At 45.9% G+C, this 12410-nt stretch overlaps 1 protein-coding gene across 5 annotated transcripts in view; it reads right to left on the bottom strand.

The window, feature by feature from the left end:
• Nucleotides 1-5275: 5275 nt before the first annotated feature.
• The window catches only part of ST6GAL1 (ST6 beta-galactoside alpha-2,6-sialyltransferase 1), a 115937-nt gene continuing 108802 nt past the window's right edge, over nt 5276-12410 (bottom strand). For all 5 annotated transcript variants that reach the window (XM_054700428.1, XM_037525262.2, XM_054700429.1 and 2 more), the window contains 3 exons: nt 9696-9794; nt 8337-8511; nt 5276-5989 (listed from right to left, as the gene is read on the bottom strand). In XM_054700428.1, coding sequence (XP_054556403.1) covers nt 5748-5989; nt 8337-8511; nt 9696-9794 — 516 coding nt within the window. In that variant the 3' untranslated portion in view covers nt 5276-5747. The remainder of the gene's footprint in view (nt 5990-8336; nt 8512-9695; nt 9795-12410) is intronic.

The following is a 12410-nucleotide window of genomic DNA, read 5'->3' as shown; positions in this document are numbered from 1 at the left end:
CCAAGGTCCAGCTCAAAGGAGCTTATAGGGATTTAGGGCCATGGTAAATTTGTCAGCTTCCAACCTAAATAAAATCTATTTTTCAGTAACCGCAATATCAGGATCCAGGCAGAAACCCAGTCTGGTTGACATGGCGTTACACCCGAGTCCAAAGAACTTAGAATGTGAGACATTGAGAATAGGGCCGAGGGACTACAGTGCTCAGTGTTACCTGATCACTCGGATATACTCTGGTGTCCTCTCATGATCTTGTAGGGGAGAAGTAGTCACCCAGTTGTCCTTGTGCCTCTTTGGATGGGACCTCTTCAAGGCTGCTGAAGTCACATCTGCCTGGACACAAACCCTTACACAGACCCACCCTCCCCAGACTTGCAGGCCCTACCCAGAGTTTGCTGAGAAGCAGGCACCAGGCCCCCTTCCCAGGCCCTCGATAGCCACGTTCTTTTAACGGTTCTTTCCAGCACAGTCCAGGGAACTGTTGTAGGAGCAGGGGTTACACGCAGGAGGGGGAGAGTATTCATTTGCCAGGACTGCCCTAACAAAGTACTAGGCACTGGGTGACTTCAACAACAGAAGTGTGTTATCTCAATTTGAGAGATTGGAAGTCTGAGATCCAGGTGTCAGTAGGGTGGGTTCCTTCTGAGGAATATGAGGGAGTGCTCCATGCCTATCCCCCCTCATTTCTGGTAGCTTTGCTGGCAATTTTTGAAGTTCCTTGGCTTAGAGAACTATCAGTCTGATCTCTGCCCTTATCTTGACAGGACATTCTCCCTGTGTGTGTCTGCTCCGACCTCCATTTTTTAAAAGGACATTAACCCTACTCCAGTATGACCCCCTCATAACTAATACACCTACATTGCCCCTACTGGCAACTGAAGTCACATTCTGATGTGCTAGGGGTAGGACTTTTACACATGAATTTTAGGGGGACACATTCAACCCACAGAGGAGGTGGGCAGTTCATAGGGAAAAAGGAATTATCCTTTCTCCCCTCATCCTGCTCCCGCTCAGGATTTTTATCCAAACATCTTGGCTATTCCCCTGGAACATCTTTCTTTTAAGGTCTTTGGAAAGTAAGGTAAGGAGTTTCTTTTCACTCTGCTATCTGCCCTATTATAGCCCTTCCCTGATGTGTACAATGACCAATAGTTTAGTTATTTAATTTCAAACAAGAACAAAAGGGAGAAAAATCAATAAAGCAGTCACTGTCTCACAGATGGCCTCCTGCCTCCTAAGGGGGTACTCCCTCTGCTGGGGCACTGAAGAAGCAGGTTAAGTCCAGAGGACTTGGAGGAGGAGTGAGTTTGGGAATTCAGGACTCCAGTGTGTCTGTCCTCTTTGAGGACAAGAGTTTCCAATCAGCAGTCATTCCCTTAGCAAGTAAGAAGAGAGGGCTAGATAATCTTTTTAAAAAACATATTTATTTAATTTTTTTCACATAATCTTTTGGTAATTCAGAATTAGCTGAGCTATGTTTCAGCAGTTTCTGAGATTACTGTCTCAACTTCAAACCAATACCAATAGCATATTTGATTGGTGGAAGGATGAGAGGATCTCATGATACAGAAGGAGGACAGAGGCTTTTCCTGCACGATTTATAAATTATCTGTCACAAATACAAAACATTGCATCAGATCAACTATAACACTTCATCTTATTTGCATTTAAGTCAGAATCATAAATTAATTTGATCCCTTATATTAATAATAACAATTAAAAGCTAGCATCTACCCAGTGTAGTCTCTGTGTCCACACCGCTGCGCTGTGTTCATGATTTGAAGATGGCAATGAGTGTCAAATCAGATCAGAAAGCAAACCAGGAACTCATGGGCACAGAGAGGTGGAAAAGACTCATTCCACCCAGCAGTTAAGTCTGAATCAGGTTGGAGTTACCTGCAGGGAGGAGGTAGGTGGGTGCATTATGTGCCTCCATACCTCAAATGGTTTCCTGTGTGTTCTGAGCAGGGTAGTTTTTGTCTCCCAACAGGACAGTTAATTCCCTAAGGCCCTTTCTCTGGCCTTCTTTAAAGCAGGGTCTGCCCAGGTATCTGCACAGAGCAGGTCCTTCATGAAGGAAACCAGCATCTCCTGAGCCCTGTACCTGCTAGGTACAGAAAGGAGAGAGTTTCACATAACTCTCACGACAACCCTCATCACCCCAATTTTGGCTGTTCCTGCCTTCTTTTTTGGTCCATTTGCTTGTAGGAATGTTTTCCATCCTTTAACTTGGAATCTATTTTTATCTTTTGTCATTAAATGTGTTTCCTGGAGACAGCAAAAGGTTGGGTTTTGTTTCTTAATCCAGCCTGCGACTCTGTGTGTTTTTATTGAAGAGTTTAGTCCATTTACATTTAGAGTTAATATTGATATGTTAGCGTCTGTATTTGCCATTGTGTTTGTCTTTCCTCTCCTCTGATTTTATTTATTTATTCCTTTAATAACTTTTTTTTTTTTGGCCTTGTTTCATTGTTATTCATCCCTCTGTTGGTTCTGGCTTTAGGACTCCTTGTAGTGTTTTTTGGAGTGCTGGTTTAGTCGTAATGAAATTCCAGAGTTTCTGTTTGTCTGGGAAGGTCCTTATTCTTTCTTCATAGAGGAAGGAAAGCTTTGCGGGATAGAGTATTCTTGGTTTGCATTTGTTGTCTTGGAGTCTGTTTACTATGTCCCTCCACTCTCTCCTTGCCCGTGTTTTTTCAGAGAAGTCTGATGTCAGTCTGATTGGTTTTCCTTTGAATGTTATATGTTTCTTCTCTCTTGTCATCTTCATTATTTTTTCCTTGTCTTGGATTCTTGGGAGTTTTACTAGTATGTGTCTTGCTGTATTTTTCCTTTCGTCATGGAAGTTTGGTGTTCTTCTTGCTTCTTGTATGTCTATTTTCAGCTCCTTCACATTTGGGAAGTTCTCTTCAATTATTACCTTTAATATTTTCTCTGTTCCTACGTCTCTCTCCTCTCCTTCTGGGATTCCTATAATTCTTATATTTCCTTTCCTCATGGAGTCAGATAGTTCCTGAAGTCTTTCTTCAGTCTTTTTCCTTCATACTTCTCTTTCCTTTTCTGTTTTGGTTCTTTTTATTTCTGTGTCTTCAAGAGTACTTATTCATTCCTCCATTTCATCTATTTTGCTTTTACTGCTTTTCCCAGAGTTCTTTAGCTCTTCCATTAAGTCTTTGATCTCCCGCATTTCTTTTACTTCCCTCTTTAGCGACTCAATTTTATTCTTCTGATTGTTGATTATTTTTCCCATATCATTGTTGACTTCCTTCAGTTTTTTAATCATGGCAATTTTAAATTCTCTTTCTGGAAGGCTCAGAAGTTCTTCCAAGTCACTGTCGTTGCAATCTGGTGGGTGGTTTTCTTTTGGTGGTGTGTCTTTTTCCTGAGGAGATGCTAGGCTGCATGTAGTTTTTCTTCTCCATGCTGCCTGTTTTCTAATTTGCCCTATGCATTGAGACACTGTGTCGCTGGTACTGGCTGACATGTTTTTGGTGTGCTCTTTCTGGGATTTCGGAAACTGGTGGTCCAAATGAGTCAAATACTGTTATGCCAGAAGTCCAGTGAGGCAGTGGTACTTTGAGTATGTTAATGGTCACTGTTACAGAATATCTCCTCCTTCTGTGTTTGTTTAATTCCAAAGGTGTGTCTTGAAGTCCCACAGACTTCCCTGGAGGTGGGGCGGCTGGATTACACTCTGGGCTCCAAATAGCTGGATCACCCTCTGGATGCCACTCCCTGCCAGGGGGGACCAGGCTTGTGGGGGCCTTCAGCTCAACTCTGGCTCCACGGGGAGCCTTCTGCCAGTTTCAAGAATTCTTTATTGAAGGAAGGTCCCTGTTCTAAAATGGTGAGCCGGAGATGCACTTTCCTGTGCACCCAGACTTGGATGCCCGCTTCCCCTCTGGGCTCGGATTGCTGGCCAGAAGGGGCCTGGCATGGCATCACCCCAATTTTAAAAATGTGGAAACAGAGACTGAAAGAGGAGGATTTGCTCTTGGTGGCACAGCTAGTAAATAGGGAGCATCAACTCGAAAACCCTGAGCTGCTTACTATAGGGTTCGCTCTACTGCCTACCATGCCAACATTTTGGCAGCAATTGAGTACCCAGCTGCAATCAGCTGGTCTGGAGCATAAACTTTAGGGGCCCTGAGCACACTGGGCCAGCTTCAGGAGTCCAAAAGCCTGCGTCTGCAGCAAGCAAAGCATCTATCCTCTCCACACTAGGGGGCTGATCAGTCCATGTGGCTCCAGCAGGGAATAAGACTAAGCAGAACCATCCAAAGAGCAAGACTGCAGGGACTTCTGCCCAAAGATTCTGGCATGGCTCCCTGCTGGACAGGGTTGAGAGTATGGCAATTTGATATACCCCATGCAGATCAGTTATGATCCCCAAGGTTCTGCCCACTGATAACAACTTTAGGTTCTGGGAACCACATCCGCACTCCCTGAGAGACTTCACAGAAGGCCCACAAAGGACAAAGAAATAAGGTCAGGACCTTTTTAAAGTAGGAAATGCTTAGAAGTAATGGGGGCGGAGGAGAAAATTATTTTAAAGGATTAGAAAAGATGCCAGTTAGGAGAATGAGGGTGGGCCTTAAAAAGGAAGTGTTCAATACAGCATGCAAACCCAATGGGGAAGAAAGACATCAGGCCAGACCAAGCCTGGAGAAATCAGGTTTTTGGCATCCAGCTTTCCTGGTATGTGCCATGGGGCTTATACTTGCTGCCTCAGACATGGTAGGGGACTTTCTCAAAAAATAATTTGAGTCTAAGTTCAGGCAGGTCTTAGAGAATAAGTACAGATAATAGAACACACAACTCAAATATCTCCAACAAAATCTACCCAACATGTTCCTTCTCTCCTCTGGAAGCCACTCTACTGTCCCCAGACTGGTGCAAACTTCCATGACTTACACAATAGTGTGCGACCTCTGGGTACGCAGACAGATGGCACAACAGGCCCATCTCAATATAGGCCCGGCAGCACTGTTCTACCCATCTCTGCCACTGACTTGTGAGCCACTTAGGGGTGGTGACTGTACCTTCTGCATCTCCACCTCCATACAGAGGGAGATGTAGTTCATCAAGGCCCTTTGCTCAGGAGTGCCCAGGCGAAGGACCAGCGAAACCATCCAGAAATAAGAACACTGCCTCCCCTAGGGGAATGGACCCCAGGGGCGACTTTGTCCTGGAGGAATCCAGCATGTTTCCTATGCCCTGGATTACTTACTTGCTCCCCCTCGCCCTATGAATCCCCCCCACCCCCCTACCCCCACTCCCTACCCTGTGTCATTCTGTACCAGGCACAATCAGAATTTGGGAGAATGTCTTGAAAACATGAAATCAACATCACGGTGCAGATTTCACGTAATACAGAGCGCTGGTTGGCATGAATAGCATCATTCAGGTGGGGAAAACGCTCAGCTTTGGCAGCCCTGGTGGCAAAGATTGATCCTGCATCTGCTTGTGGGGAAGGAGAGGAGAACTCTGTCTGAAAAGAACATTGTGTGTGTGTGCGTGTACATGTGTGACACGGGCACTGCGCTCACGTCTGCGGCTGCAGGGCAGGCTGGACCTGCTTCCTTGCCCTCAGGTGCTTGAAGCCCCAGAGCGCTCACTGACACTGCCTAGCACACCAGGGACAGGCTGGGACTGTTCAGGGACTTGGTCTTCCCAGGTCAGAGTGGCTAAGAGAGCAGCTTGAAAATGCCCAATGGAGAAAGATAAGGACACCTGGCAGCAGTCCAGGCTCAGCAGTGAATGCTCCGGAAGCCAGGCAGTGTGGCTTTTCCAAACTGGTAAATGTCTTCGTCTGTGCCCTGGTTGAGGTGCTTCACCATGTTCTTCTCAAAGAGTAGCGGGTGGTAGGCGCCCATGGTGCAGGCGCTGTCAAAGAACTTCTGGTAGTAGTAGCACACATCGGTCTTGCGCTTGGATGGGAGGAACTCATAAATATCCACCTGGTCACACAGTGTCATCATGATGATGATGCCTAGAAAGGGGACATAGGTTGAGTCCTGCCCGACAACCCACCTCGCCTCCCGAGCTCTGCCCAAAGAGCCCAGCAGCTTGAAGCCAAATTCAAAGAGTGACTCTCTAGAGTTTCTATTGATTTCTCTGACCGCCCCCCCCCCCCAAGTCGGAGTTCTTCTGGTGAGCTAATCCACCAGGCTGTTCACTGGGGTGAAGGACCATTTGAGCCCGATGCACCTCTGGCCCACACCCAGGTCAGGGCAGGTCCTCCTGAACACTAGAGATTGAAGGGCTCCGCCAACCTCCTCAGGCGAGAGATTGGAGCAGAGGGGATATGGTGTAGAACACAGATGAAGCCCAACATGAGGAGGAGACCCGTGCTACCACCTATGCTTTTCCCACCCATCTTAGTCCTTTGTGTAGGACTCAGCCTTCTCTGGGCCTCAGCTCTTCATCTGCCCCAAGGCATTCCTTTTATCAGAGGCTACTATTAGGCTGCAGTAAGATCATGGATCTAAGACCCCTTTGTCAACTGTAAAAACAGAGATCTCTATGATGGGACAGTTCTCATGACAGCAAAATTTTATATAGCTAGCAGCAACTTAGTTCCAGAACCCCTGTGCGCTCTGGCCACCCTGGCTCAATGGGGTAGAAAGATACCTCTATAACTAACAGATGTGGGCATGGCAGAAGGGATTAGAAGTTATGGGAGGAAGCACATCCCATGGAAGAGCTTGGGCAAACCTCATAGAGCACCGGAGTGGGGCCTGGCAGGGGCTATGGCCATCGGGGATGGGCAAGAGAGGAATATCGGAAAAGGAAGAACAGTATGGGCAGAGGTGGCCAATAGGGCAACAGATAAATTTGTGCCTCATGATGTTCCCCCAAATGTTCCTCCTCGAAAGGACTCCAGGAAGAACCCCAAAAGACCCATTCAGAAGTTGAAAGCAGATGTAAAGATGATGTGATAGGGTAAGAGTCCCTGTCTCTTTCTATACTAAATATCTTCGAAATTAAACACTTACTTGTTCATCTACTGAGGGAAAACTTACCACCGCTCTAAACCTGACCAGACCCATGAAGGTGAGTTCAACACAGTCCCCCAACCTGAGGGTGTTTGCAGTCTAACAGGAGGGTGAGAGGCAAATTACACAATGGGGAGTGGCTGGGGTCATCTGGTGGGAAAGTGGCCCTCAAGGGGACCCACAAGAGGGCGTTCCCTTCCTATGCATTTATGGAGCCTGGAACCTGGTAGAAATTGCCCATGGTCCAGTCAAATTCAAAATGAAAGAGAGAGAAGTGCAGACAGACCGTGAGGACTGAGGGGTCTGGAGAAAGCCCAAGAAGAAAGTCTGTAACCAGGCCTCCCCGGTGGCGCAGCGGTTGAGCGCTGGGTTGCGAAGCTGCCCGCAGCCTCTGCAGCGCCGGTTCGATCCCCTGCTGCTCCCCGGCCACCGGAGGAGAGTACCACATGGTGCGCAGACCTCTCCTGCCGCCCGCTGCTCCCCTCAGCAGTGTACTTCGGTCCTTCTGCCTGCTCTGCTCCCCGCTCTGGCTCTGGTGAATTCTCTCACCCTCCCGCGCTTCTGACTGTACCCCAGTGCTTATATAAATAAATTAAATAAATTAATTAATAAAAATAAAAAAAAAAAAAAAAAAAGTCTGTAACCAGCACTCAGGGCCCTCTATACTCTGCCTTAGCCCACCCAAATAAGTTTCCACCTTCTTGGCCCCCAAACTCTGTCAAACTCCACCACTAATTCTTCTCTGAGGGGTGAGACTAGGGTGAAAAGGTGAACTAGGGTAAAATTTTGAATAAAGTATTATTGATTGTTCCTTTTCCTCAGATTCCGATCTGGTTCCCAGTACTATTATTGATCCTGTCTTTATTTAAAATTCTGTTGTGTTGTTCATCATAAAGTTTTGTATTTATGGTGACTTTTTTATTATATGCCTAAGGCAAGTGCCTCATTCTCCTCATATCAATATAAAGTCCCAATATTTCTCCCCCCGTTTCCAGCCTCCCCCCGTTCTCTGTGCCTCCCTTTCCTCCACCTCCACCTGTCACATCCACCCTTCTCCTTGGCCTGGCCCATTGCCACTCCTCCATGAAGCACACGATCTACCCAGAGTAAGTACTCTCTCCTGTGGCACCGGTGGTCACGCCCTCCTGGAACTCCTGACGGAGCTCTTCCAATGGGCACCGTAAATCAGAAGGATTCTATCCTATCGATCTCTGTATTCTATTTAGAATGCTGCATGGTGTCCAAATACAGCAAAACAATTGTTTGGTGAACAAATGAATGAATGAATGAACAAGACCCCAGAAGAAATAAACACGAAAGCTTTTCCCCAGACAGCCTCACCAAGCATCCCAGAAGATGGAGGGTTTGGCTGGATCTCCTCTGGGGAGATTTCCTGAATGATGTCCCACAGCTCCCAAGGCATCTGGGGCCTGAGGATGTAAAAGGGCTGATCAGGATGCAGCTTCCGGTAGCTCTTGTAGTTATCAAAGAAACTGTAGTCGGGATTCTGGTACCACTGAAAAAGAAGAAAAGGGTCTTCTCAAGCAGAGAAACATGCCAGGCCCACTGTGTCTGCAGCCAGCCTCGTCTGAGGACTTGAGAGGGGAAAGGTCTAAGGCAGAGTCCTGGGGCACAGCCCTGTCTTAGGGCAGATTCCAGACTTCCCCTCACATCACAGTCTCACTTGGTAGCAGAAGGACCCTGAATACAGCCTGTGCACACAGTAGGTTTTGAATGTGATGACCCTGAAACAGCTTCAGAGTCTGGGATCGTAGACTTTGGGGATGGTATCAGAGCTGAAATGGGCCCCAGGCATCACCTGACCCAGACTCTCATTTTTATTTATTTTATATTTAATATATTTTATTTTATATAATTCTTATATCATTTTTCATTTTTGCACAATGTATGCATTTTCATTTTGGTTATATTCCCCACATAATTCCACCCCCCTTATTTTGACCCTAGTCTCTCCTCTCCTCCCCTTCCCACCCCCCAGTGTGTCTCTGGTTTATAGTTGCTTGTTGATTTTGACTTTTTCTTTATTATAATGTCTTTTTCCTGGTCCCTTATTTAGGTTCTAAATTCCTGCTATGAGTAAGACCATCTGGTATTTTTCTTTTTCTTTCTGGCTTATTTCACTGAGCATGATCCCTTCTAGCTCCATTCATGTTGCTGCAAATTGCATGTGTTTATCTTTTTTGATTGCTTAGTAATATCCCATTGTGTATATGTACCACATCTTCTTGATCTATGGAGATTCCTCAACGTACTAAAGATAGAGCTTCCATATGATACAGCAATTCCACTCCTAGGTATTTACCCAAAGGACACAGAAACATTAATTCAAAAGGGCACCTGCACCCCTATGTTTATAACAGCACTATTTACAATAGCTAAGCTATGGAAACATAACAACCCAAATGCTCAAAAATAGATGACCAGCCTCTCATTTTTAAAGGGGAAAAGACTAGGTCACAAGTTACTATAGCTGAGGGTTCAGAATCCTGACCCTCACCTCGAGAAATTTGAGTTCTAAGTGAGATCAGCGCAAAACTGTGGAAACTGAAGTAGTGAGGGTGCCTTCCTTCCTAAAGCCATTCTCCTGCTCAGGGCAGCTGTGACTTTACAAACTCCAAACTCAGGAAAATCTATAGCAATCCAGAGACTCACACCTGTATGCCAGGGCCACCCACTTACCTTTGGGATATTTGAATGGTACACAGATGGGTCCCACACGATCAGGATTCCCTCATTGTACAAACTGTCCTTGAGGAAGCGCTTTTCTGTGGTGACCAACTGCAAGAGGACACAGACAAGCTGTCACTTGGACATTGACATATAAATAATGGACACATCACAGGCACCACCTGAGGTCCCAAAGCCTCGGAGGTCCCAAAGACCCTGAGCTGCTAAATTTGGGTGCAGAACCTCTGTTCTGCACATGTGAAGAAGGCAATTTGCCTGCGGAAATCTGTGGACCTGAAAGGTCATTTTGTCACCACTGATCAGCCATGGAGCAACAAGGATTCCAGTCAGACTTTGAGATTACTGAGAGTGAGAAGAGCCTGGCTATTGTCCCCTTCAGTTCCACCTGGTGTCCTAGCATGGGGGTCGGGGAATGAGGGTCAAGTCAGACTTTCATATACTCAAAATGATCCCTGAAAGTGTCTTCAGTTCCCTATAAAGTCCAGCATGCAGTTATTTAGCACCTCTCATGAGTTTGCCACACCCAGTGGTTTCTGCAACTTGGAGCAGATGGCTGTGTCTACGGATGGGCACCAAATGCAGCACTTGGCTTGTGTGTTGGGGCCACATCTTCAAATATGAAACTCTCACCAGGCTGGTGAGATGCTCCATACAACCTGCTGGGAACTGGTCAGTTCTCATCCCCCCCAGGCTCATCCTAGGCTCTTGGGCTACAAAGAGGGATCTGGTGGATGGAAAGAGGAGTGAGAAAACATCCCTAATCTTAAATGGATGTTGTTCTGAATCTACCACAATAGTTCTAGTGACCATTTAAATGAGAGTCAAAGATTTTCTCAAAAAAAAAAAAAAAGTTTCAAAATTGTACAGGGACTTGGGAGACTGCTTTGTGTCTAACTCACTCTGTGGTCTAAAGTTGGCCTGTCCATCTCTAGGCCTCAGGTGCCTGATTTCTAGGATATTATCATCGTATGAGGCCTTCCCGGGGGACCAGTTGTGCCTGGACAACATCTCAGTTATGTCAGTTTTCTAAGTGCAGCACAAGAGACTTGAGGGAGAATAAAGTTCTTCTACTCAACTGGATGGGGAGTCTGACCTGAGTTCAGGCACCCCATGGGCCTCAGGATGAGGAGAGTAAGGCATTGCCAGAGCAACAGCGCCCAGGGGAACACCTGCCAGGAAAAGGTGACACCAGGGAGATGGAACACTACTGTTTTAGAAACCTGTTTAAAGTAACCTCTCCAGTTATAAAGGAAGAAATGCTCACTGCAGAGAGTTAGAAAACACAAGAAAAGAATACATGTACGTGTGTGTGTAAACACTTACAGACACTTCTATGTATATAAAGAAAATAATAACCATCCATAATTGCATTTCTTCCCAAATCTTCTTTCTCTTTGTTCTAGATTGAACAGTAGTATTAAAACAGTACAAAAATTGTACTGAAACAGTGCTAAGACACAGTACTTAAAAAAGTGCCAAATTCGGTACTCGAGACAGTGTCAAGGGGCAGTGCTCAAGGTTGGGGGACACGCCCCTGTCATTGCAAGACCACTCAGGCTCATGGTCCAGTAACAATAGGGTTTATTTAACAAACAGGGGATTGGGGAAAAGGGAAGTATCTAAGGCCCCAAGTGGCTGGCTGTCCCACCCCAGTGTCTGTAGTGCCCAGAAGCCCCAAAAAAGACTGCTTATAGAAGATAAGCAACAGCCCACAGCAGCAATCCAAAGGCTGGGCCAGACACTGGACAAGATAATGATGGACTCAACAGCACCAGGAGGTGGTGCCAGAGAACTAGACGCTGTGGACAGCTCTTTGTGAGCTGTTGGCATATACCAACAGCAAACAGATCTTTGAGACACCAGACTGAGGCTGATGATGCTCATCATAGGCAATGTTAGAGGCAGGGACAGAGGCAGGGCCACTGGCAAGTTCTCTGCATAGGTGTACAGAGATCTAGAGGTCTAGAAGTCTACTGAATCTCATGGAGATCAACTGCTCGTTTCTCTCTTCAGAGGTCAGCTGCTGAATGCTTCCTCTTCAAAAGTGGTCCAATGAACACTCTCTTCAGAGGCCAACTGCTGACTGACTCAAGCTGGTTCTTACTCTGCCTTATATCCTCTTCAGGGTCCCTACCCTACAAGCCTGATTGGATCATTTTCAAGCCTGAGCATTTGATTGAACCATTTAGCACCAACCAGCTCACTTTTCATTTTCAATCCAGTTATCTCAAGGTTGAGTGATAGATGAAGAGCTCGAACCTGATTAGTCCATTTTGCTCAAACCTTATTGGTCCATTTAGTTTGAACCTGATTGGCCCATTTAAAATCACAGAGTCAGATATAAGAGGAAAAAGTATTCTCCTGCCCAGACTGACTTGCACTGAAGTAAGGGCAGGCTCATGGGCCTCAAGGCTCTGATTTTCATTGCCCCTCAAATTCATGTTGAAGCCCTCACCCCCAAACTGACTTATTGGAGGAAGAGCCTTCAGAGAGTTGATTGTGGTTAAATGAAGTCATAAAGATAACATAATAATTAGTCTTTTCCCTGGTCCCTTATTTAGGTTTTCTAAATTCCTGCTATGAGTGAGATCATCTGGTATTTTTCTTTTTCATTCTGGCTTATTTTGCTGAGCATGATCCCTTCTAGCTCCATCCATGTTGCTGCAAGTTTTATGATTATAATAAAGTAAAAATCAAAATCAACAA

Source organism: Talpa occidentalis, unplaced genomic scaffold (assembly GCF_014898055.3).
Source record: "Talpa occidentalis isolate TD23 unplaced genomic scaffold, MPIMG_talOcc4v2.1 talOcc4.4, whole genome shotgun sequence".
Taxonomy (NCBI): Eukaryota; Metazoa; Chordata; class Mammalia; order Eulipotyphla; family Talpidae; genus Talpa; species Talpa occidentalis.
Note: the sequence above shows the minus strand (reverse complement) of the source record. Positions and strands in the feature narration are given on the sequence as shown.